The sequence below is a fragment of the Lissotriton helveticus genome, chromosome 8, assembly GCF_964261635.1.
Source record: "Lissotriton helveticus chromosome 8, aLisHel1.1, whole genome shotgun sequence".
Classification (NCBI taxonomy): Eukaryota; Metazoa; Chordata; class Amphibia; order Caudata; family Salamandridae; genus Lissotriton; species Lissotriton helveticus.
The window spans coordinates 334523987-334551838 of NC_136069.1; the positions used below are offsets into that span (position 1 = coordinate 334523987).

At 46.6% G+C, this 27852-nt stretch overlaps 1 protein-coding gene across 1 annotated transcript in view; it reads left to right on the forward strand.

Moving 5' to 3' along the window:
- WASF3 (WASP family member 3) overlaps positions 1 to 27852 on the forward strand; it is a 203307-nt gene that overhangs the window by 84765 nt on the left and 90690 nt on the right. Inside the window, exon 3 of the mRNA XM_078657113.1 lies at positions 11744 to 11886. Within this exon, the coding sequence (XP_078513239.1) occupies positions 11754 to 11886 (133 nt within the window). The 5' untranslated portion in view covers positions 11744 to 11753. The remainder of the gene's footprint in view (positions 1 to 11743; positions 11887 to 27852) is intronic.

Below are 27852 nucleotides of genomic sequence, written 5' to 3' on the forward strand. Positions count from 1 at the left end.
ACCCAAAATAAACTCCTAATATATTGGAAGCAACATTCTTAAACCGCCATCGGCAGAAGAAGGGGTTAATTCCAGATATGGGGGTAATGGGCCATAATAACTGGGGCGGCCTGAAAGTGGGTTTAGTGAAAGAGGGTATTGGGTACGGGCTGTGAATGTCAAATTGCTGAGCACCGGAAAAGAAAGTTGCGGGGTCCCCCAAGAAGCTGAGAGGGTATCCAAAAGATCTTCATTAGTCTTCCTTTGTGGGGAACTGTCCCCACACACTGCTCCCATGTCTGTTAGAACCCTTAATGTGGAGGATCCTTCTTTTCTTCCATCAGCACAACCGCCTTATTCGGTTGCTGGGCCAAAACATAAACATATTTGTGCTGTAGACTAGATTTAGGCAACTTCTCTAATAGCTTGAATTTTGTCTCTCTGGTTGATAATGAATAGGGCCCATTCAATAGAAGTGTCATTTTGCAGCTCTCATTAGAAATTGAGGCTTGAGTTTGATAACAAGTAGAGACATTGACCCTGTGTATCTGGTTTCCATTGCTCCCCTTCCGAGTTCCAGGGTTGCATTTAGCTCTAGGATTGTTTTAATATTGATCTTGGGCAACATGCATCATTTCTGGAAAAAGGCATTGATGTTTTTTCCATTTGAGATGATCACAAATTCTAAGTTTGATAGCTCAAGCTGGGGCTCTAAGGACTCTGCTCAGAATTCATACAGTAGAAGGGGGCAGCAAAATTAAGGACATCGCAATCTCTATTGGTAGAGACCCCGGAAGGAGAGTGATTAACATTGTGGGATAGGAGGACCAGTGGGTCAGGGATTATGGGATGGGCGAAGAGATAGCACCCTGGAGTTTGGGTGCAGGTGTATTGAATGCCACAAAAAGGAATACAACACTTCCAGTGCTGCAGGCGTAGCCCTTTGGGTAAAATTGTTTCTTGGAATATGTTGGGCCTGGGACAGTCTAACTCTAAATTCCATTGATAATTTGCCTGCAGGAAACTTGGTTATGTTCTGATTTAAAATGTGAGAATTAATTTGTATTTTCCTGCGCAGCAAAACCCTCCATAACAGGCCACACCAGTTTTTACTCAGTATTTGCATATATTGGAATTACAACGTGTTTGTTCATCTATCAAAACTCTGCATCTGTTTAAGGTTAAAGGAGGACCATTTTCAACATTCCGGTTGGTAAATGTTTATATCCCTCCTGGGAGATCTTTGTGATACCTTAGTTTATTTGTATGCTCTCTGTTGTACATAACATTAGTCCCTCGGAAGATTGCCCGTTGATTATTATTGTGAGGAATTTTACTGCCAACATTTCGAATTGTACATGCATGACCATTGGAAATTCTGAGTTGGATGAGGTATCCCTGAGGTCATTTTACCCATAAATGTTAGATCAGACAGGCGGGGTCTACGTTTCCTGGAATGCTTTGGATCAAATGAATTTGTTGCTCCAAATGGCAGGTTTCCAGAGGATACACTAGCTTCTTTTACTATTCATTCCCCTTCAGGGCAATCCTTAATCTACTATATGGTGGTATCTTGGTATCTTACCAAATGTTTGGTAACTGTACTCCATTTGAGGTAATGAAGATGGATTTAAGCGATCATACGATTCTTTCAGTGGCTATTGATTTAGAGCTGAAGGCGCTCGACTCTTGGAACTCCAGTATTAACTCCGTAGTCCCGGCACCTTTTACGCCGATGATGCTGTTTTAATGGCTCGTACTCCTCTTGGACTCCAGCACCTAGTCGACAAATATGTCACTTTTATGCAGAACCACGGCTTAAAAATCAACATTGGCAGAACCTTTGCAATGAAAATCGGGCATAAGGCCACTCGATGTCGTGGCATTTTTATTGAGGGTGCAAAAATTCAGCATACAACTTAATAATCTTACCTGGGGATTGTGTTCAATCATACTGGGACGTGGCAACGTGCAATAAACTTTGGGTAGCTCCATTACGTTAAAACTACTAAGGCCTTGCTACAGTTTGCTAACAATCAAGGATTTAAACACTGAGGGAAATGTTGACCATTTACAAAGCCAAATGTAGACCCACTGCCATGTACGGGTCCGAACTATGGGGGCAGGGGCAGATTGATTGTCTCTAATTGGAAGAAAACGCATTCTTAAGGAACCTTCTTGCCGTTCTGAAAAGTAGCGCAACTTACATCTGTCATGCAGAATTAGGAGCCCCCTATATTGTAGATCTGATTAGGATACAGCCAGTATTAATATGGCATAAAATCTGGTCATTGGAACACACTACCCTCAACCGTTCCATTATAACTGATTGTCTCAGATCTATGTTGGCCCTTAAAATCCCCGGGCTTAAATTCGTGCATAACTTTCTGGCAGATATTGGTCATCCGGAGTACTTCGACCATCCTGAGAGCTTGGCATCCGCTAAAACATCTGCATGCATACTGTTTTGTCTGTAAACATTTTATTGGGACGAGGAAGAAATATATTAAACCCTTGTTACTGCAGCTGGGCTTTGCACAATGCCGACCAGCTTATTTGTACCTGCAAATACTACCGAACATTTACATATGTTCTGTAATGTCCCGATTTCAGTTGGCCGTTATTAATTTCAGGAAGTAGCTGTAGCCCACAATCGAAAATATAAATGGAATTGAATGTACATTTGATGATTGTATCTGTATCTATGTACTCTAGTTTTTAAGCTTTTTTACCGGTTTAAACTTTTTATACTGGTTTTTAATCATTTTTGTTATGGCTCATATTTTTGTAGCTTTTATGATTTATGTGTGATTTTGAATAAAGCTTACTTGACCTGACCGGACTCGGTAGTCTATAATAGAACAAAAGGGAGCACTTTTTGGTCAGGTAATAGCATACTGAATTTGGCCTCTCATATTAAAACAGCGAGCTTAGGCCCCCCACTACCGTATCCCATAACCCTATCTCCTGATTTGAAAAGCAGTTCTCTTTTTTTGAACCTTTGGGGGCAAAAATAGAAGTACTAATGTTAAGTTCCCTTTTATCATCCCTTGGGCGGTAAAAAAGGTAAGCCATGATATAAACTCCTCGGTAAGGGGCAAAGGGAAATTAACCGGTTGATGCAAGTGAGAACTAGAGTGAAGACATCTGAACAAAGAAAGGAGGAGGATCAGAAATGGATTAAGTTGAGAGAAATTGCTTCTTTTAACCTGAGCAAATATTGGTCTTTAACAGACGAATATTGTAATTCTAGATTTAAGACCAAGGCCATTCCGATACACGATAAAGAGTGTACCCAATATTTTTTGCAGTTAAACGCCTCCAATTCTAGCTGAAGGTTTCAGTTGGAGTTTAATATTGAGGCCGCTTCTTTTGATACATATGGCCTTCTTGTGAGGAGATAGAGGGTTTTTGTTAAGGGTGCAAGGTCCTCTGAGGCAGTGAGTCTGTAAGAACTCCAAGTATCTCTTATTAAACAAGAAGTGTCTGCATGGGTGTTTTTTCTGCGTCCTGTGTTCCATTACTGTTACGTGACAGGGGTTATTCCGCCTTCCTAAAAGGGAAATGTTGTTGTACTTTATATAACAATGGCCCTAATACCTCTCCTGCCAGTTTTAGGTATATTGCACTATTGGATTCGATCGGGAAATTGTTTGCCAAGAGTATCCTTCTTCACCATCAGGAATGGCTATTTGGTAATAATATTGTTCTGGTCGAGCATTCTGACTTTCGCAAGATCGGTGGAAACGTAGATAATATCACAACCCTTCAAACACTAATTGAAAACGACCCCGTGGGTAAGAGTATGTCTCTATACTCTGCCTTTAACTATTTTCTCCCCAGCTCATCGATAGGATTGATTGTCGGATGCTGTAGAGGAGATTGTCTGCATTGGGGATTCCTGCTATTGTCCTCAGGCTAATCATTGCCCGGCACTCTTCCACTTGGACTCCGGTCTTGATGGAAGGGAACCAGGGTTTATCTAGCAAAGTGGAGTCACACAATGGTTTGAAGCAGTGTGCCTACTTGCACCCCTATTTTTCTCTCTTTACACTCACTACCTACCATGTAGAGTTGGCCAGACGAAAGGGGATCCACCTAAACTAGGACTTATGAATGTTGGTTGTCTACTTTACGCTGATGACTTTGTTTTATTGGATTTAACCTTGATAGGACTTCAGAGGTGCCTCCCTGCACTGGGCAGCTATGCGGTTAAACATTTTTAAAAGATAAACATTCCTAAGAGCAAGGTGCCCGGGTGTAGCGATGGGAAGAATTTTTATTGGTTGTTGGGGACAGATAAATTGGAAGTGGTGACGTTGTATCCATATCTTGGCAGACGTTTTTCCAGCAATTGTTTAAATAAAGATCATATTAGCCGGTGTAGAAGTAAGGCATTATCTCAAGTATCAGCCATTCACAGACTATATAAGTGCTGTGGGTAAAGGCACTTTGCCCATGTTTTTGCGGTCTCCAAGATTAAAATCCCGCCTTCTCTGAGTTATGCCTGTGAAGTAATGGAGGAGTGGTATTGGCCCTTCATTGAGAAGGTTGAAGGAAGTATTTAGCACCAAATTTGTAACTTGAAATATTCAGCTGCTTCATCCGCCCTTCGGCTAGAATTTGGGCTCCTCTCTACATATGTGCTTGCCATGGCAACAGTTCCAAGGTGGGGTCACTGTTTTTTGACCAGTGACTCAGGCTCTCCATGCTGCACTAAAACATGAAATATTGGATTACTTGAAGAGAATAAGTGCAATTTTTTCAAATTATTTGAAAGCTCGGAATATATTCAAAATTGGTCAGGATGAGGAGGTACCTCTCTCCAAGCTTCTTTAAAACCGGATTAAAAAATCTATTCATGAAGTAAGTCACTTAAGGGACATTTTACTTTGTGCTTAGTATGCTAAATGTAGTAGAGAGCAGTAATTGTAAATAACCTCAACTGTATGTTTCATTTAGCCTTCCTCATGGTTTGCGTAGAATGATTTTATTACTGAGGTTGAATTTGCTTCCGCTACTAGTTGTTATGGGATCCTGGGAAGGTTTACCTAGGGATGAGAAACTATTTGACCTTTGTTTGAACTATGTCCAAGATTTAAACCATGTGGTTTTCTTGTCCTTTTACACGTTCATTGCGAAGTCAACTGTTAAGACTATTGTTCATAAAATATAATATAACTTCGGCAGAGGAAGCTCGTCAATGTCTCTTCGCCCCTCTATCTGAAACAGATCGTACAAATATTTTTAAATTTTGTAAACACTTAAATTAATGTTTTTCATGTGTTTGAAATTTTTTATCTTAACTGTATTTTTTTAAACTTCTGTGTGAATAAGATTGTTTTCTATAATAGAAGTATTGCATTAGTATTGCTTTGCAAAGTTGAATGAATTCCTCTTGCATTTGTTTTAGTTTTTCTCTCCCATTTTGCACTCTTTATCTGTTGAACTGTATTAAGAATGCATAGTTTCCTGCATTGTTCAAGAATTGCACTGTAACGCCCAACCCCTTCCTTTGCATTTTTGCATTTTATCTGTTTCTCGGGTTTTCAAAGCTGCGCATGGTACTAAGCCACATGGCTTCCTTCTGCACTTTTTGGGTTTCGCCTGCCGAAGGCTGCGCTCTGCGCAGCTCTTCAGCGCAGGTGAAATCCTATGTCGTCAATAAGGACTCCTGGAACGTCCCCCGGCTCTCATTGGTTAGCTCCATAAATGGAGGCTAGCCATTGAGTGCCGGATCTGTCCATCAAGGCTGGACCAGATTCGGGGGCGTTCCGGAGATTTTTTCCCAGGGCGGAGTTACGTTCAGATGCGCTGTACATTCCCGCCCCCTCCGTGTGCCTTTCCGCCCCCCTTGCTGTCCTGTGCACGTTTCCCGCCGTCCGTGTCCTCTCCCGCCCCCTCCCGCCGTCCGTGTCCTCTCCCGCCCCCCTCCCGCCGTTCGTGTCCTCTCCCGCCCCCTCCCGCCGTCCGTGTCCTCTCCCGCCCCCCTCCCGCCGTTCGTGTCCTCTCCCGCCCCCTCCCGCCCCCTCCCGCCGTCCGTGTCCTCTCACGCCCCCAGCGAGTGCCCACCTCGCGATTTCTGCCCGCCTGCCTGCCTAGCGAGGGCCGCCGCGCTGCCCGCGGCGACCCGGAAGTACCTGGCCGGCCGGCCAATCCCTTCGCGGCCGGCCGGAAGTGTTTATGCCCGTCCCGGTTTTTAATTTAGAAAATCTGGTCACCCTATCTTAGCCTCAACTTTCCCTGATATCCGTAATTAACTGAATCAGGTGGGAATGCCCGGACCGAGACAAACTATCACCGGCCAACTCAAGTTCACTGGCTGGTTCCTGGACGACTTACCGCAGGTCATTCGCCACCCACAGCCTGGCCGTCTGCTCCAAGCCACAAGGCGCCCGCCAGCTACCTGGTGACAGATGGGACAGTGTTTACACACTAAGAGGCACGTGCGGACTGCACAGCGAATGAACACTTCGTAATTCTATGTAGTGCGCTAGGATTGGCTGAGTTGCCCCCAATACTGCAATCCTGGGTCACCTTACACATCAGGAGTCCCTCCCTCTACCAGGCGACCCCCATAATATGTTCAGCCGTGGGATTGGCTCCCGTGTGAACCGGAAGTACTGGAATTACGGACAAATGTCATCCGTACAAAAGATGAATAATGGACCCCGAGCAGACTGAATTCTCGGACGATCCGCGTGAGTAGCGGACAGGTGGTCTTTTTTAACGATGTGCAGACTTGGGGAGGGGTGTTTTGTATAGAATAGAGCGAAAGGCTTGTGGAGAGATTAGTGATGTACCAATGTAGTGACCGAGAGTGCATGTTGTCTAGACTTGGGGGAGGGGCGCTTTATATCAAGACCGCTGAATATGTCACAGAGAAGCGAAAAGGGTGCTTTTGGAACCAGGACCTAATTTTCATAAGGGCATGTTCATTGCAAGTTAATGAGTCATGCAGGGCTGTTGAATGATATACATTACTGCAACTTCAACAGAAGGAATACAATCTGTGCAACTGTATAAAATCTGACTGCTCAGAATATGCCTGGCTTCATTTAAAAACAGGTTCTGGGTCTAACTACAGGGTCACTAAGGTATTTCTTAAGTGAGTAAAGTAGTGTTGGTAAAGAGACAACTGTAGGACGCATAAAGTATCGGTGTGGGATGAGGCAACTGTAGCAATAGAGCGGGTGGATAAGGTGTGGTTACGGATGCTTTGGAAAGTGTGATTATAGTGAATGCACAACATGGGGATGTAGGCAATGCTGGAATTGCGCACGGACTGCGATCAGTGTGGACTCAAAGAAAATGGTTTGTAGGATTCAGTGAGAATCGGTACATAACGGACTTAGATGATGATGTAAATGTGAACGCGGGGTCTGCAGGAATTGTGAGCAAACTGACAGATCGAAGCGTCGTCCTAAGAGCTGTGGGGCTTTTGGGGTAGAACATCGTGCGGGAACAGGGCGGGTTTAGTGCGCTAAATGGGGCTGGGCGGGCCGGGGCGGAGTGTGGGGCTTGGAATGCTTGGGGTGAGCACTGCTTGGCCTGGGTGCAAAAGATGCTGGTGGTGTGGATTCTGTTCGAAGTAATTGATAGAGGATGTATGGACACAAAGGATACAGGAATATGGTTGCAGAACAGGTTGGAAGAGTGAACATAAATATTTCTGAAAGTGGGGTCCTGTTGTGCAAAGTAAGTGTAGCCTCATGGAAATGTTCGGAGCGTGGTTGTAGGATTTATGGATCGCTTTTGAGAAGTAAATTATGGAAGTGTGTGTGCTACTCAGGTTTCCGTACAGCCAGAATAATAGACGCACAAGCTTCCGGACTAAGAAGATACGAGGATTCGAGAAATGAGGGCCCTGCGAATGCTCTGGGAGGGTGGGTACGAGATGTTGGTGTTTTGGGTGTAGCTGGAAATGTGGTCACAGAGTTTGACGGAAGTGTGACTGACACTAGACATAAGAGTATTGGAAGTGAGTGTGGGCAGTGTGGTTGCTGGGAATACTTGAAATGTGTAATAGGCTATGCTAGAAGTTAGTGTGCACGGGACAATGGAAATTACATTTGCGAGTTGTTAGGGCGATCTTAAGAGCGCTGTTAGAAATGAAGAGTTTGGGGTTCTGCTGGACAGTGTGAATAAATCCTGTTAGGTCCGAGTGCTAATGTCAGCATGTTGTAATCGAAGCGAACTGAGCGGCAACCATTCTGCGCACTGATAGACATATTTGTCCCGCATATTTCTGTTTGTGTTGCAATATATTTATAATAAATTACGCAATTTCTAATCACTAGTTTCTGTGTCAGGTTCTAAAACTAGGTCTGCAGGGCATTTATTCATTAGTTACAGTTTGGCTGGCTGTAAAAAGTAGAACTTATCTCCCAAATCCCCTTAAGCGTAATCGCCAGTAATGCTTTTATATATGGAGCACGGCTCCGTTTTTTATTTATTGATGCGTGTAACTTGGAGTATCCTTAAATGAAGTTCGATAATTGTCTGGAAGACTGTACTTTTTCAGATGGTTGAATGAGTTTTTGCCTCTTTTCACTTGGTATACTTTCTTATTTCACATGTTTCACAAATAGGTGGTTTACCACAGATCACCAGTACGCAGGAGAAAAGCAAATCTTGCTTTAGCATTTAAGACACTGTGGTTTTCCTGGTGTTAGCCACACTTACTCATTGGATGATCGGGTCTTTATGGTTTTAGTGCTCTCTTAACAGTTCAGAAGGATTTGTCCTCTGTTACTATATGTCCAAATTATATAGACACAGGTTTGCTTAACCTAAGAGACTTATTATCAACTTAATAAAAACATGTTTAATAACATTTCCAAAATAAATTCCGTTTGGAATATATTTTATGTATGTATTCTTGCGCTGGTGTAAAATTCAGAAATTGTATTTTTAATAGTGTTCTCTAAAATGTAAAGCATCGTTATTTTATATACTAATCTATCTAAATCTGATTTTCATTTGGAGGTTTGCACCTTTGTGAAATTGTGCAAAATTGTTATTTGATATTGACCCTATAATTTTTGTAGACTGAATAGCCACAACAGTTATGCCTGTTCTACATAGTTTCTCAATCTTATATATACATTATCTGCAAAAAGAATCTTATGTGCGTTGACCTTTTGTATTTCTATGAAATATGGATTGCCTTTGATGTTTTGGTAATCCATTGTTAACAGTTTAAAAAGGAGCAAAGAGAGGCAACATTCATGTTTTTCTCCTCTGTTTTATTTTTCTGAGGTCAGTCTATTTTCTGTGATCCAAGCCTTTTCTAAATAGGCTTCCCAAATCCCAACATTTGCATACTGTTCTGCTGCTGCTAATTAAATTATTGAGCACCTTTTGGTGTCTGGACCCAGAATGACTAACTTAATACGTTTTTTTTTAAATTTCTTTTTATTAAACAAAAATCAACAAAGAAACACATCAGGTGACATACACATAATTTTCCTGAGATTCTCAATGACATTCCGTACAGTCAAGATATAACACTGTTATGACAGTTAGTGATTCAAGCGGACTCATGCGCCTCCACATCCTCATGACATGCTGGCGCGGCACAGACATCTCCCCTGTAATGATTCCAAGCCTCCCAGACCTTACCCCACTTCCTCGGGCATCCCCTAGCAGAATAGACTGACCTCTCCCTAAACATACACCAGTCTAAATCTTCCTCCATTTCTCAATCTGGGGCGGCTGGCTAGCTCCCCACAATTGGACGATATTACGCTTCGCTATCATGAATGCCTATGTTGCCCATTGCTGTTTGTATGTGTTTAGGTCCGTGGGTTCCAATAGGTTTCGCATTTGGAAAGTTGGAGCTATTGGTTTTGTAAATGACATTTTATATTTATATATTGTTATTGACAATGCCAATAACGATATATAAATATAAAATGTCATTTACAAAAACCAATAGCTCCAACTTTCCAAAGGCGAAACCGTTGCATTGTAAATGCTTGTTTAACTTGTATCTATTTTACTATATGTGTCTCTAAATTGCTTTGTGCACATTATTGTTTCTATTTATGTGGACCTCTTTGAGTTCCAGATCCTAATAAAATACTTGAACTTGAAAACAAACATTGACAAACCTAATAGACGGGGAGGTGAAGTGATTTGACCAGAATCACAAGATTTCGTTGAGCCGATGTTGAAATTCGAACCCGGTTGCCCTGTTTCAAAGTCAGTAGTTCTTGTGTTTACGCCACATCCTGTCCCTTCAGTGCACTGCAGCAGATTGACCCGCCTGGAACCTTTATTTCTTTTTTTTTTTTAGGGCCAATTAAAACAAAATTTGGGCAGTGTACTGTAAAACACCGGAAAGTGTCGCAATGACATGTCTGCAGGTGTGGAATCGGAACCGGGCTGTGAAAGCAGTTTGTACCCTCATACAGCTGAAGGTGCTTTAAAAGAGTGTACCATCCAATTTAGCAAGCTTCGTAGTTAGCACCTTGTCAGATTTCCTTTATACATACAAGGGTCTGCAGTAACACTAATTAACTGTGAAGCAAGATCGCCCCATTTAGGGCAGAATCCAAACATCAACTTCATGGCAAGCGAAGCAAGGAAGGACAATTGGAAGCAGCTCTAAGGGAGGCAAGCAACAATGGCGGAAAGCAGGGTCAGAGGAGGAGAGGGGACCTGTGGACAACAACAGGAGGTCAGAGGGGGCAAGCAGTGAGGGGAGGGAGGTGGTGAAAAAGATGGGGCAACCAACAACAAATGTGGGCAGGGTGGGAGTTACAGGTAGAGACCGCCTGCGAAACGATGCCCTCCGAGTGCTACAGTACAAAATAAAAAAGTACCTCTGCAGGTGAGCAGACGCAGACAAGAAGAAGTACTTGGTCTAAGCTCTTAAGAACCTGCATGAGGGAGGAGGGACTGTGTTGTGATGTACCAGACGTAGCCGAGGAGTACCTTTGTAGTTTCTTTACTATACTAAGTTGCAGGTTAGCATCCATGTAAAGCAGCTCCACCAAGGAGCAGCTTGCCTCCTGCTTAGCCCATCGTCAACTGTCACACCTCACCAGACAGGCACCCAAACCTTACATTGAGCCCCATCACACCAACATTACACTCAGAACACTCACGCTGGCTGAGCAGCTACGAGTCGGGTAACATAGGGGATGATTAATACCTAAGCAGGATATAACACACTGTCTAATACTAAGCAAGAAAATTAGTCAAGTTAGAGCTAACCAATGGTAAGTAAAGGTAAGTAATGGGTGGACTCTAAGCCCCTTTTAATATATTTATTTTATTCATCTTTACAAGAGATTTTGCAAGTGCTAAGCAGGCGAACCCTAAAAAGATTTGCAAAGAAAGATGTACAAAAAGTGGCTATTAAATAGAGCCCGAAAGAATGAAAGAGTTGCAAAAATAGAATTGGTTAAGACACACACAGAATAAAGGTAAAAGAGAAGACCAGAGAAAGCAGGGCAAAATTAAGATTCCCAAAGTCAAGTTTAGGAGCGAGCCAGAGAATAAAAAACTAAAATACTTACTGAAATGTAAAATAACGATTCTGGTCCTCTTTTACCAAGCTAATGAAAGGAAATGGACCGAAACACGATTAAACATATAGAGTTTGGTTAAACCTCAACCGTCCGCACCAGCTAGATGTGATAATTACATAGATTAATTTCCAGCGCAGCAGAAATTGTTCTTTTGTTTACCAGTTGAAGTTTCGTCTTATTGTAAGCACTAGAGAAAATCTAACACTTTGTTTTTTGTGTTACAGGTTTTGAGCCATGCCTTTAGTAAAGAGGAACATAGAACCAAGGCACCTCTGCCGGGGGGCGGTGCCTGACGGAATCACAAGTGAATTAGAGTGCGTTACCAACAGTACTCTTGCTGCAATTATTCGCCAGCTAAGCAGCTTAAGTAAGTATGAAATGTTATCTTGGCAGTACTAACCAGATATATCAAAACAATGTGCTTTATTCAAATATTATCCACATTTCTTAAAGTAAGTATGTATTTTGGACCGTACAAGTAGATCCTTCAATTCACATGGGGTTGAAACAGCCACAAAACCTCCCCTTTGTTGTTGTTTGAATTCTTAATAGCAGGGACTGTGATGGAATTTGCAGCTCCCCACGATTGATGTCAAGGAATAGTGTGATTAACCAGGGGTTTACACGGTGTCTTAATATATATGTTTTATTAAACATTGTTTCACGTTTGAGCACTGCGTCGTCTGCGGTTGGTCCACCCACTCATATATGAATGCATATATTGCTAATGCATATAATCAACACAAAACCAGCAGAAGTTCTGGACTCCAGTTTTTCTCTAAAATTGTTTGTATGCCGATGTTATTAACTATTGGATTCCTTTAAATAAGAGGTTTTCTCATTTTAATTGAATCCCACGGGACAGTTGTACATATCTCATATGTTGACCCTAGTCCCTGTGGGCGTAAAGGATTGTCCTTGTTTGATGATATGTGTCAAGGATCCCGGACAGAGTACATCTTTCCACTACCGTTCCTTTCTTCCTGACTTCTGTTTTGTCAGCACATCGTGGTGACAGGGTGTAAATATAAATGGTTACCAAGCCCTTCCATCACCAGCAGTGAAAAGGCTGCTATGGTTGTGGAGTGGGACAGTGTCTGTGCTAATCACACGACACCCTAGTCTTTGTAATAGCACTCCGCGAAGTTGCGAGTTATGTTATGTTACGTTAAAAGTTTTCTAGAGTGCAAGGCTGCCCCCCAAAAGGGGGCTTCCCAACGCTAGACACAGATAGGACAACAGCAGAGCATAAAGGCAGGATAGGCTTTGGAGAAAAAGTTCTAGGCCTCTAGTTGCGTCCGGAAGCAAAGGTGGTATTGAGTCTTTCTTAGCAAAGATGGCGTAGAGTTCCATACGAGTAGGGCTAGGACTCAGAAAGAGTGTCCGCCCATTCTTGCTCTTATGTGGCAGGGTATAGAAGCTAAATATGGTTGCATTAAAGCAGGCAGACTTGGCACTTTAAAAAATATAAAAAGTTATATAGCTTCCTAACGGAAGTGTATTGTGCTTTAAGCTTTGTGCGCTTCTCAACAGGAAGCCAATGGAGCTTGATAAGAAGCTGAGAGGATGCACAGAAGTTAGGGAGGGAAAATAAAAGACTTGTGGCTGCATTTTGGAGCACCTACAGTTGGTTCAAGACTGATCTTTTGGGGCCCAGGTAGAGGCTATTACAATAGTCTAGGCTTGAGATGACAAGGGATCGAACAAGCAGTTGCCGAACTTGTAAAATAAAAAATCCCATGTTGAATTTCAGGCTTCTCAAGATACCAAAGCAGTGGCTTGCTAGAGTTTTAACCTGGATTTCAAAGGATAGCGAATCATCTATCCATATACCCAGGTTTTTAACCACTGACTTAGGCTTAGGAGGGGATCATAGCACTTCTGGCCACCAATGGTCTCCCCATTGGTGGTGTGTCTGCCTAGCAAAAGGATTTCAGTCTTTCTGGCATTACGTTTTAAGGAAAGTTTTGTGCATCCAGTTAGCAACAATTGTTAGACAGTTTTAAAAAATGTTGCTGTCTCCGACTCAGTGGACAAATAAATAATGAACTGTGTATCGTTGGCGTAGGACACCAGTGAAATTGCTTAGGACTTAACTAAGTCAGCCAGGGATCTATCTGATGTAGATCTTGAAAAGAGTGAGACTGAATGAAGAGCCCTGGGGGACACCATATGCTAGCGCTCTATGGGAGGATTTGAATAGAGGGACGATTATTTGGAAAGACCCATCCTTTAGGAAGGTAGTGAGCCAGTTCAAGGCTTTGTCCCTAGAGTTTGCTGCTTTATCCTAATTCTTTTATTATTTTCCGATTACATTCTGCATAATACCAAAGTATCCAGGCAAGGATTATGTGGCTGTGGGCATCTCATTCAACAAAATGGCCACATTATGTTGAGAATTCGAACCATTATGCATGTTGCGATGTGCCCCATAACTCCGCAATTCTAACTGCATGTTTAGATTTTCCCCATCACTCTGTAACCATTAGTACATGTTTAGATGTGCACCAACATTGCATCTTGAAGGCATGATCACATTTGCAATCTGAAAGCTAGAGTCTCATCCCAAATTTAAATAATCACTTGGAAGGCTAAAATGCATGGCTACATTTGCACCATGCTTCAATAATCCTTTGTGCATGTTCAGATTTGCAATCTTAGTGAGTGATCCGATTTCTCCATCACTCAAGTCTGGCTTGACCGTATTAGGATACCAACTGATGACCTATTGATGAGTGAAGATGGGTATGGATGTGGTATTTGTATAGCGCACACCTATCCCAAAAAGGTAGCGGAGTGCCATAAAGGGTCAAAGGCAGGCGAGAGCTATATTTTAAAGTGACTCTTCTCAACCGATCTGCATTTAGCAGGTCAAAAGCCATATTTCTGCCAGAGTGTACATTTTATCATGAAAGGTTTAAGATTATCTGCCTTGCAAAAAGTGACTGGCTGTGTTGGAGTGATGGGTTGGAGCGGAGTCTGGCTGTTTGTTTGCTGCAGGTGTGACCTTGCTGTCTCAAAGTTGTAAATGAATGTTATCTGCGTTATGAAGTTGTAGGGGGGAAGCTCTGCTATTGTTTTCGGTGCATTGCTGTAAGCGAGTCCTTGCAGGTCCGATAGCTTTCTACTAACCAGACCCTTCAATGTGGAGTGCTGTCTCCGTTGAATTATGCTGCTTCCCCAGTTTTTGATAGTTTGAAGAGTCTCCTGCAACACACTTGTTTTGCTCCCTCTTCTTTTGTGCTGCAGACATTATTCCCCCCCCCCCCCCCGTTTACAGGGGTTTTATATTTCTTTATTAATGTGCAGTATCCCTGCCTATCCCCTGAAGTGCAACGCATTTTGGGTGTTAAAGACCTTTTCCTTTCCACCTCACTCGAGAGATGGATTGGGCCCTGCTCAAAACCAAGACCAAGCCCAAGCCTATTTCCTGTATAAGTCAGTGGCACCTCCAACTAGGGAGATACAATGTTATAGTCTTTCTCGATATCTCCTGGTTCAGACAGCCAATAATTTCCCTGTTTTTTCAAAACAATTACTCTTTGCTTATTCTTTTCATTAAACGAGAAACCGAGAAAATCAAGCACTTGACAAGAATGTCCCCACAGATGAGCTTCTGATTTATTGGCAAAATAAACGATGAACTATACTTCAGCTCTGTTTCGTAGTGAAGTCCTTTTTTTACACATGGTACGAAAAATCCAGGCCTCTCCCACTTATACTGAATCACTTTGAAAGAAATTGACCTAAAGTCTTTTTCACAGCCCAAGGAAACACATACTTTTAAAATAACTTCCAAAATTGTACAGAAATCCTCGATAGTAGTACTATTTCATATTGTTAAAATGTACAATCTGTCAAAGTACAAAAACACTTTGGCCCTTATTACGATGTCTGGTGGGACACCATTTCAGAATCCGGACCGACCGACCTCTTGTCGGCGGTCCTGACCGCAGTATACAATGCGATCGCAAATGGTGTGGTCGCATACTCCCATTTGTCTATGAGAGCTTGTGATGTGGCCATAAACCGGCCATAGCAAAAGCTTCCATAGACAAATTGGAGGATCTGTTCATCCCTTCACTGCGTGGCAGGGATTAACAGGGGGGCACCCTAGGTGCCCCCTTGGGCCCCAACCGGAGGCCGCAGTCCTCAATGTCTGTTTCCAACAGGCTCTCCATGTCGGAAAGCCCGACATGGAAAGCCTGTTGGAAACCGACATCGTAATCCCTAAGGGCAGTCCTCCGACTGACTGAGACCATCGGAATCCAGCTGGAATGACCAGAGGGTGACACTTTCGAAAGCCTGCATCGTAATGCGGCGGTTGAAAGTGAAACCCGTGATGGGACCCAGAAAGCTTCCGACCTACGGTTGGAAGCTTTCCGGGTCTCATTGTAATGGGGCCCTCTATATGTTAATATGGAACTCTTTTTACCCTAAGAAGTGGCAACCTGCAGCCCTTTTCCTGGCCTAGCTCAAAGAAGGATCTGTTTTTGTCTACTAAAATACATTCCAGAATATGAATTATATGAGATCATTGGCTGAAATTATGATTTTTAGATTGACAAGATTCTATGCCCTTTTTGCAAAACCTTGGCAGAGAAAATAATTAATGATAAATTATGCAATTGTAGGGGTTCAAAATACATGTAATCATGCACACAAACCTGTTGTCCTCCGGTACTAGATTAAAGCAGTTTTAGCTACAAAAAACTGCTGATTTATACGGCAATGCCTATGATTCAATTCCTTAATTATTCACAGTAGCAGTTTAGCACATAAGCACTCTTCATATTTTTGCCCGAAATAAATCTTCACTTATAAACGTGCCACATAATATTTATTTGTCATTAAAATAGACACCATCTTAAACTAGGATATAATATAAATCTTTACCTTAAATATTGTTAAAAGTAATCCTAAACTCCAGGTGTATTGCATTAGTCCTCAACCTGTCAGTTATGTTAATGAAGAAAACACATATTAAATGAGCGTACACTTTCATGTTTCTAAGTCCATATTAATTTATCCATTCATTTCTGTACTTGGCACAGGTTTTCAAGAATACTTAGCGTTTCGTTATTGAACAAACGTATTGTGTACACACACTAGTGTTAGACCAGCCTGCCAACCAATGCTAAAGATTTCTTTTTTTTTTTTAACAAACCGATCAGTGAACATGTGTTTAAAGGAACCTGACTGGAACGGCTGTGTGGGTGACAGGCACATGCTTCTCTCAACATGTATAAAACTCTTGTCCCAAACCGTTTTTTATTGGCTCAGTTGAGGCCTGCCATCACCCCTGTGATGGGCAAAACATAGACTGTTACTATTGTATCAAATATCAGTGACTCTCAGTACTGAACTACCTGCTGAAGTGTGTGAATAATATGATAACTATCAGTGACTGGACATTACATCAATTACTGCTAACTCTCCACAGTGAATCAAGTATTGTTGACTCTCCAGTTTCTATCACCTTCTCATTTCTATAGCAACTATTGATGACTTCCTGTACTGAATTTATTATTATTATTATTTTTTTTTATTTTTTTTAGCATGTACATCCCTTTATTTTTAATTCTAGGAGCGGCAATGGAGAAATGAAAAGTAAACAATATAGTATGCTGTTATTACATAGTTCTAAGAGGCAGTCACATCAGTTAAGGTGATAGGTGATCAAACAGTGGCAAGGAACACTCAAGCTAGAAAAAATGCACCCACGAGAAACACAGTTTTCATTGGGACGAGTCCAACCAGAATGCAGAAACACAGTCATCTTGGCAAGTCGTCAAGAAGCACAAGTCAAACTAGCACAACCCTGACCTTGTGATATTCTCATATCAATAGCCTGACATCCAAATGAGATGGAAACAGTGGCCATCAGCAACACACTAGCATCCATTCCATTCCAGAGTACAGCATGTGTAGGTAGCCAATCCAAAAAACACCAGGCGAAAACTATCCTGTCACTGTGATATCATGCAAGAAGGTATCCAGGCCAGAGAACGTAATGTTTGAACTGTCAGAGCCAGGTTCATAGGTAGACGAGGGAAAACTTTCAAACAGGAATACATCCACCAGTCGAAGGACTAAAAGAGCAGCTATCCAGGCCCGTAAAAAACAGAAGAAACTACAGAGGAACAAAAAAGCTGAATTTCCTACAAGCGGCTTTTGGCATAGTAAGAGGTGTATGCATGCATGTTTGGTCTACATATCTAGCCTTCCTTCTTTCCGAATCTAATCATGCCTCAAAAGATGTTTAACAGAGCACCCATACAAACACACAACATCATTGAGCAGAAAGTCATTCTATTTTAATTAATGGAAGTAATTCTTTGTGTGCTTGCACTACATTGGTGTTTTGTTCCTCTTCTCCAAAATAGTTTGTAAGACTGCAATAGGCTGGTGTTTGCTGCACAATATCACACTGTGTCAGGCCATAAATTTCGCCCCCAACACTGTCTCCTACCCATACCCGGATCCTCAAGCTGTGGTGGGTGAGAGTGGGTATGGATGAGAGAAAGGGTCTGGTTGATTCCTTTTTCAGATGACTGAGTGTAGAAATGACTGCGAGCCATTGGCCAGAAAATACTCTCTGAGATTAATTTGTAAGCATGAAAAGGTACACCAGTAGAGGGACAGACATCAATCTCTTAGTAGCAGGAGTGTTCTGACTCAACATGCTCTCTTTCAAGTGTGGTAAAAAGGCAGAAAAACAAAGGGGCATATTATCAAGCACAGGCGATACACCACCGCCGCCCCCACCGGCAGGAAACTGCCGACCAAGCGGAGACAATGGGCCCGAAAACACGCTCCACGAACTCCAATCAAAGCCCACGCCAGACGTGAAACATCCAACACGGGCCTCGACCGGAACCCACAGAGCACACCATCAAGGCCACCATCGCCGCCCTATCGGCAGCCCCCCGCCGACAAAAGCGGCGACAATGCACCGCCTGCACTTTTTTTTTTTTTTTTTTTAAACCTTTATTAAGCAGTAAGGAATATACAAATACGGGCCAACAACCAGTCAGGCCGGCCACGACACAGTACGAGAGGCCAATGATTCCGGAAGGAAGTTCCCCGGAATCAGCCAACAATATAAAAGCAATCAATTCAGTCTGGAAAGGTTAAGTACGGCCATCGAGCAGGATCAAAGAAGGTTAATTTTATAATGAGGAGTACAGCAGGACCAATTGCAGTGTATGGATATCCAAGTCCCCATAGCGGGCCACGAAGCAAACAGCAAAACATAAGGGCATCAATATGGAGAATCATCAGCAACAGTTTACATCAATCAGGATATGGACGCCATATATCAGAGCAGTACCCACCGTGGCCCGTCTCTTGTCTACCTATCACCCAGTTACATGTTTTAGACAGAACGGAGGAACCGGAATAGCAACAGTGAATATAATCATCCGCTATACTAACCTAAAGAAGAAAAAGAGGGGAGAAGGGAGGGAGGAAAGGGGAGAAATAATATAAGCGAGAAGAAGAGAACGCCGCGCCGATGCAAGCGCCCCACAGCAATAAGCACGCAAAGAAGTAAGGATATCGCCAGTAAGGTGGGCATGTGAGTCGTAATAGCAATGTGGCAAAACCGTAAGGAGAACAACACAACTCCAGTTCCCACCCTCAATCGTACCATGGGAGACAAGCACAGACGCGGCGCTCCGATAAAGGGATACAAAAGAGCCATAGAACTAAGGAAAAGAAAACAGAGAAGAAGCCCCGGTCCACCCACCCCACCCTGCACCCCCGCAGAAGGCTACGGCCTACCCCCCCAGCAGCGTGCCTGTCGCCCTAAATCAGAACCCGAAATATAGAGAAGTCAAGGAGAGAGAGAGGAATAAAGAGGCAAAAAAGGGGGAAAGAAATCAAAAGGGGGGGGGGGAAGGAGGCCATCAATCGAGTCTTTCGGCCCCAGCCCCCCGCCCAACCACACAATTGTGCAGCGGCTAAACGAGATCGACACAGTCTCAGGTATCGTAAACTCCAAGGGGATCGTCCATATTATCACGATTGGGGGTCTGCCTCATCACAATCCGTTCACCGGTAGTCCTCAGGGTTCAGTTTGGCTCACCCCTGGCCTTCCCTAGTCATCACTACCACATATGATACAGCAGTGGGAAGCAAACATTTCAAGATGGAGAGGCTACTCGATCGGAGCAAAACAAGGCAAGGGTGTAGACCAGGGGGCCCCGGCAACCAGCAACAAAACAAGAATCTTTCTCTGCAGTCCGGAACTCTCAACAATGACACCAAGAGCAGCAAAAAACAGGAGTTCAGTCTCGCCATATAAGAAATCAGAGGCTCCCCCGCAGTATAACAGCACAACCTCACCAAAGTAGATCGGAGCAGCAGTCCACAACGCTCCTCGAACACTCGAGCAGGATCATGCCCCATTATGGAGCCCACGCCCTCACACTCACAACTGCCAGGAGATTCGGGGCCGCAGGCTTGCAGTCTTGTCGATGTACAGCGGTGGCACTCCTCGCAGCGATCGAGGAGGACGAAGCAGCGCCTCCACGAAGTCGAGCCACGTCCATGAAGAACGGTCCATCAAAGATGGCGGCGGACCGTAGACCTTTCTCAGGGGTATCGGGGGCCAAGGCCGCATGCAGAGACTGCAGGGCGGCAAGGACATCAACAATCGTGGGCTCACGCTCACATGACCAGGCCCCCACGCACTCCAACCACACAAGTCCGCTGCCCTGAGGAGATCCGTGTCCCAGGGCGTCGGCCGCCATTTTGCGGGTTCAGCCGCGTCACCACCCTCCGTAACTCCCGGAGCGGACTCTTAAGCGAGGGCACCCCTGGAGTTCACGCAGGCCCCAAGAATGGCAATCTTGGTGCAGAAAGATGCGCCACCAAATTCGGGGGGTCCGCCTGCTCCACCACTCGCGGGCATCACAAGCCGACTCCGGGCGCAGGGCTCCAAGACGGCTGGACGAGGCAGCAGCGGGGGCGTCCACCTGCACGGTCTTCCCCCATCCACGGCGCGCCGCGCCCTACCACGGGGCCTCCCGGCCGCTGGATCGGGCCCGGTCAGTATTCACCGGAACAATCGCACAACGGCCTCTCACAGTCGGCCCTCTCTCCCGCCAGGGGCCGCCGCCGACACCGCCACCCCGGCCGATCCACGCAGGCAAGGCTCCGGTCTCCACACCGCGAAGGCCCCGGACCAAGCAGGAGCACAGCTTCGAATCCACAGCACGCAGGAGCCCCCAGGCCAGACGGTGAGTACGAGCGTTGCTTCACGTTTCCGTTTCTTCCCGTGTGTGTCGTCTCGGGGCAGGATATTAGTCAGGATTTGCGTGTTGGGCAGGAAGGCGGACACTGAATTTATTATTGATGGTTACAAAAGCTATTAGTAACATTCCATGCAGTATTATCAACCAGGAACTTCAGTACTATTTAATACTGTATCAAGTACTGATGACTATCCATAGTGTATCGAGAGGCATTCAGTCTTAATATGGGATAACCTGTGGCTGAGTTTGCCAACTTCTGATGCCTTTAAATATCAAATCAACCCTCAATAATTGAGTCGGCTATTGCTAACTCTCCATAATGCAAGTGTAAATACCTTCCCATATACTAGCAATGATTGAGCTTTATATCACAAATTGAAGCCTGCCGGTACTGTCAAAGGTATTGCTAGACAAGTCAGTGTTTACTTCCAGTGCTGTATCTTCACTAGTTTACTGGACTATCTTATTGTGTTTCTACCATAGGACATGCAAGTTATATGGCTGTCTGGAGATACCACATGAATCTACCAAGTGTTGCAGTCAGTAACTAGAAAACAGACTGGCATAAAAGAGCAGAAGGGTAATGGGGGCAGGCAACTCGTACAACACAAGAACATTTAAATATGGTCGCAAATCAACAATTTAAAACCGACATTCAACATGTTCTATTTTGGGAGGGGGTTGCGCTGCCATGTTGGTGCATCACAACCCTCCACTTACTTAAATTTTATGTGAATGAACAAGAGGGCTCAACCGCCCTCAGACCGGTAATGTCACAGACAGATGTCTGATCCCCAGTTGGTCTGTCTCTGGTGCCTGGAGTTGGGCCACGACCCCAAGGCCTGCGTTGAGTACAAGTCGATACACCCCCAAGGTGATTCTGAACGGATGGTAAAGCCCCTGGCGGTGTGGCTGTTCCTAGGGTTGATCTTTGGACCGTTCCCGTGGCTGATCATCTTCGTGTTCCAAGTCCTCCTTTTGCACGTTGGCCAAGTCAAAGAAGCACAAGAATAAGCTTTGGCTTATGCAAATGCTGTGACTTTAGTCCCTACTCCCACTTGCCACCTCCAGAGCCGGCATCCAGGTGCACTCCACCATACCCTCGGTTCCCTGGAGCTGGAGTGATTCCTGCCCAACTAAAAAACACCATTCACTGCATCTCTGGGCAACCGTCTCCCTCTGGCACCTTTGGACCCTTACAGAGGGCCGTGAGGTGCCACAGTTGGGTTACCAACTCCATGTTTGCCATTGACCCCAGTCAGGCCCTCTGGATCCACCCCCTTGAGCCAGCTGCCTGTACCCACCCCGGCTCCAGTGCCTTGGCTCCAACCCTTATGCCACCGGCAAAGCTGGACAACAAGCCTATCCCTATTTCTGACTCAGAGTCAAGACCACTCAACCTCGGCCCTGGTGCCGATCAGACTGCACAAACCTCTGGATTTGCTGTCTTTGGACAAGCCTTTTATCCCTGAGCTGAGGAAGAAGGATATGGTCCTTGAGGATGACCCTGACTAGGAAGAAAACTTGTACAGGGAGCTGGGTGACACTAGCGACCTGGACACATCCCTGGACTCTGGTATGCTTTCACTCCCAGGCCCTGTTTCAGAGTAATGCGCATCCTTCACAACAGTGATGTTCATGGCAGCAGAGATCCTTGACCTACAACTGCCTGTGGTTAAGGTCAAGTCCGGACAAAGGTGCATCACTCAGGAATGAGCTCTGCGGAACATGTGCTCCCCCTAAATGAAACCCTCACGGATGTTATCCTTGGTGCCTGGGCTAAACGTTGCTTGGGCGCTTCTGTACACCGCATGATTGCCTGTCACCATCATCCCACCCCAGGAGGCATGGCCTTCCTCTCCCCGCATCTGTCCCCTGAGAGCTTGGTGGTATAGGCCTCCATACCAACGTTAATAATAAAAATAATAATAATGAGGGGCGTGGCCAGCAGCCGGTGATGGCGGCAGCTTAGGAGGAGAGCTCCGCGGCTGAAGCGGCCTCCTACGACATCCGATCATTGATCCGTTATATACATGTCCCATGCGGGAAGGTACTGATGCCCGGGACCGGGCGGCATAGGTACGGACAAGCGGGAAGAAAATCCGAGACCGGGGAGTCCAGTTGTGGTGGACCCCGAGTGGGCCCCTGAGGAGATTCTGAGCCGGGGAATTGCCAGGGCTAGCGAGCCGACAGGAAGTGAGCCGTCCTGGGCAGAGTGCCGCCGGAAGCGCCTGCCCGCAACGACCACGGAGGGGGAGGCCCCCCGGCGTCCTGCAGCCACAACCGGACCTTGAGAGCCCCGAGCGGGACCCCAGGCGCCCCCTCGCTGAGTGGAGGGGATCTGCCCGGACGACCTGAGGAGACGAGTAAAGGCGCTCGGCGCTGCTGAATCCGGAGCGGGGCCCGCCATCTTGAAGACCCGGCGGGGGTCCCGTACCAGCCGAGGCGGATCAGGCAACGCCGGCGGAACACAGGTACCGTCATCAGGCAGTAGAACACCGCCCGGTACGACGAGGCATAGCTCCCGGACCCCCCCCCCCCGCGGAGTGGGGGCGCGCTGCGAGTAAGGGAGGCGCGAGTGTGCACAGGAGCTTATGGTGCAATACAAACCCACCCACGTGGATTCTTCTCCCCGGACACGGGCCGACGTAACCAGTAGCGCCATAGACCCTACAGCGGCTGCAAGGGTGTGAGGTGGAGGTCTCCAAGACCACAACGCGGGACGGTGCACACGACACTGGTGGGGCGCAACAGAAGCATCCCCATAGCCAGAGACTCGTTGACACCCCACGGCTGGGACTAGTCGTCCGTGGAAATACTCATCCCCCTGGCCTCACGTGTTGCTGCAAAGGAGGAACACACGCCGCCACTATAATTGATCGGAGGCGAGCCTAAGGGACCACGCCAGACCACCGAGGGTGGACTGTGACCCCGTGTACATCGAAGAGACTTGAGAGGCGAAGGGCTGCCCCGAAGGAGTGCAGAAGACAGGGTGGAACCGACCGGGGGCCTGAGTACTCGGCTCCCCGTCCAAGATGGCCGGCAAGGGGCCGAAAAATCCCGCCTTGACCGATTCGCTTATGAGAAACCCGTTACCTCCCCGCCGGACGCAAGATCACAGATGGGCAAGACAGTGGAAGCGACGGGGGGCAAGAAGGCGACCCTGGATGATGTCATGCGGGCCCTCACACAGGTGCAAGCCACGGTGGGGTCGATCTCAGCCGAAATTACACTAATTCGGGCAGATTTCCACAAGATGACGGAGAAAGTGAATACGATGGAAATTGTGACCAAAGCCTTGGTGGAAGATGTGTCGGAACTGCAGATTAGTATGGATCGTATCTCGAAAGAAAATAAGGAACTGCGTGACAAGCTCGATGACCATGAAGGGCGCTCGAGGCGGAATAACATCCGTATAATAGGTGTGCCGGAATCAGAAGACACGAGGACGATGGACTTGTATGTGGAGAATCTAATCAAACAGCACCTACAGCCTGAGGGACTCTCAAATTTTTTCACAGTGGAGAGGGCACACAGAGTCCCTGGAGGGCGCCGGCAAACGGGAGCAAACCCCAGGCCGATTATAGCACGGCTCTTTAATTTCAGGGATCGTGATGTCATTCTACATGCGGCAAGAACCTCACCCCCCATTAGGATTCAAAACTCCACACTAGCCTTTTTTCCGGATTACACGGCGGAGGTCGCGCGGAGGAGGAGAACTTTCTTCGAGGTAAAGAAAGAACTAAGAGCCAGGGAGATCCCTTATTCAATGCTTTTTCCGGCCAAACTTCGGATTGTGGCCGACAATAAGACTTTGTTTTTTCGACAACCCGGAGGCGGCGCAGGACTGGCTGGAGGGATGGCGGACGACGGGCCTCCCTCGTCGCTCCAGCAGACAGACCAAGCATCGCACTGGTGGGTCCCAGCAGGGCTTACAATCAACCGGCGAGGAAGCGGAGCCACTCTCGCCTCTGAACGATATTCAGGAAGGGGGCGATGACGGAGAACAGTGATCCCCAGATAATGTCTCATGGAACTGAATGTAACGCTGTCCGGCGATGCCACTTTGGACACTGGGCTGAGGGCCTCCGCGGCCAAAGGAGGGGGTCGCCGACTCCGGAGAGTCCTTCACCCCAGCGTGCAAGTACTATGTTTTGGGTTGGGATCAGGCACTCTGCTGAGTTGGGGGGGCGGGCAGTTCTAAGTCCGTTGAGCAGGGGGGCAGGGAGGGGGGGAGTTGGGGGTAGGGCAGGTTTTGGGTCTTTAGTTAGTTTCCAGGGTCTGGACAGAAACCTTAGGACACAAGCGCGTAGAGTAGCGGTACCATGGCATAGCACTCTGCTCACTTCATAAGAGGCTTGGCGCCTCACGATCCCGGCCGCACAATCCACTCTTTCCAGCATGGTGGGAGGGGACGATAGTATAGGGCAGGCAAACCCGTTGAACCTCATGTCCTGGAATGTGAGGGGTCTGGGAGACAAAATAAAAAGAGGGCTAGTGTTACAGGGCATAAAGAGACTGAATCCCGCTCTGGTCTTACTGCAGGAAACGCATCTAACAGGCGCAGCGACGCGGGCCCTAGATAGGAAGGGGTACAGTATGATTGTGCACTCTGAATTTACGAAGGGATCCCGTGGCACGGGGATACTAATGCACCGATCATCAAGATTCATAACCCAATCCACTAAAATCGACACGCAGGGGCGCTTCGCAGCGACACATGGGCAGTGGGAGGGAAAACCGCTGAACGTGGTCTCGGTGTATATTCCGCCTGCACTGCACGCCACTGCTCTCCCAGAGCTGGGAAAATTCTTACTAGACCTACCGGAAGGGGATCTCATTATAGGGGGCGACTTCAATGCTGTGGCACATAACTCTATGGACCGCTTCCCTGTGCGCACACAAACACCGGGGCCCTCCCGATTGCATGACTTCATGGAAGCACAGGGGTTGGTAGACCTATGGAGGCGGTCCCACCCGGACGACCGACAGTACACATATTATTCGGCGGTCCATGACAGCCTATCAAGAATTGACTACCTCCTCACACTGGGGGGGGGGCCTCCTCACTGTAGCCGAAGCTCAAATCCGTCCACGAGGGGTCTCTGATCATTCCCCGCTGACACTGACTCTTTCCAATCATGAACGGACACGCAAACGCATCTACCCTATCTACCCAGGATACCTTAGAGAACCGACAGTAGCCAAGGCATTAAAAAGGGGCACGAGGTCTTACTTCACCGAAAATATAGGGTCAGTGGCTTCCCCTACAACCTTGTGGGAAGCCTACAAGACGGTTCTGCGCGGACAGGCCATCTCCGCTATAGCACACCATAAGCACACGCTGCGTCAGGAGCTGTTAGATTTAGAGGGACAACTTGATAGGGCCACACGAGACCACGAGAGGGACCCGACCGGGGAAACACAACACGCGCTCCGGCTGTGTCAGCAGCGTCATGCGGCCCATGTGCGCCGCAGGGTGTTGGATAATATGGCAACGACAACAAACAGGGTGTACGACGTAGGCGACAAGGCGGGTAAACTGTTGGCCTGGTTAGAAAAAAAACGGGGAGGACAGAGGGCCATACTGCAATTGAAAGACCCAGAGGGCGTGGTGCAGACCAGACCGTCTCAAATAGTGGAAATACTGGCGGACCATTTCCATTCAGTATATTCCCCTGAATTCGAGGTCTCCCGGGAGATGGCGGAAGGGTCTCTCGCTGGAGTGCCTACTCGTACTCTACCACAGGACACACGGGACGAGCTGGACTCTGACCTGACAGCCGAGGAGATAAAGGGAGCTATCGCGGCGTTACACCCAGGGAAAGCGCTTGGCCCTAACGGTGTGCCGATTGAATGGTACAAGACCATGGCGGAGACGCTGTCTACGCCTTTACTCCAAATGTACGAGGAATGCCGGGAGCGGGGATAACTGCCGCCCGACCAGCGCACGGCCACTATAATCGCAACACCAAAGCCCGGAAAACCCACTGAAGAATGCGGATCGTACTGCCCAATCTCCCTCCTTAACGCCGAAAGTAAAATTTTGGCGAAACTATTGGCCACTAGACTGCTGCCTCATCTGGCGCACCTAATTCATCCGGACCAGTCAGGCTTTATGCCACACTGGAGCACGGCGATGAACCTTCGACGGCTGCACGGCGTCCTGGCACGCGCTCCACTGCTGGAGGAACAGGCGGCGGTGCTATCGTTGGATGCCAAAATGGCGTTCGACATGGTAGAATGGCGCTATCTCTTCTCGGTTCTGGAGCATATGGGTATTGGTGCGAAATTCATATCATGGGTCAGGCTACTGTACACCAACCCCGTAGCACGGGTGACGACCAATGGCCACATCTCGAGGGAGCTCCCGCTGGCGAGAGGCACGAGACAAGGATGTCCGCTCTCACCGCTGCTATTCGCCTCAGTGTTGGAACCCTTGGCGACGGTTATCAGAACCACGCGGTTGCTGAAGGGCATCCAATGGGGAGGCGACTGGGAGGATAGAGTTTCCCTATACGCCGACGACATGTTAATCTACCTCACGGACCTCACGAATGGTATACCGGTCCTGTTGGCCCTATGTGAGAAACATGGCACGGCGTCGGGGTATAAAATTAACTGGTCAAAATCGGTACTCTACTTGATAAGTGGCACTCCACCGCCCCTGAATACTGACTGCCCGTTGCTGGTAGAATCCTTCTCCTTCAAGTACCTAGGGATTCGAATCACACGAGAACAAGCGACCTTTCAGGACCTGAACCTTAAGCCACTGCTGGACAGGTTAAAGGCAGACGTGCGCCACTGGAAGACCCTCCCTTTAACTCTGCTAGGTAGGGCGGCGCTCTTCAAAATGATGGCACTGCCGCGCTTCTTGTATGTCCTGGAAAACACGCCGGCGATGGTTCCACCATCGTTTTTCCGCCAGGTATCTGCACAATTGTCAGGCCTATTGTGGGGAGATAAGCCGGCCAGGGTCGCACAATTGAAACTGGTTAGAGACTGGTATAGCGGGGGGATAGCGCTCCCAAACCTTGAATTGTATTACTGGGCGGCCCACCTTAAGGTGATCA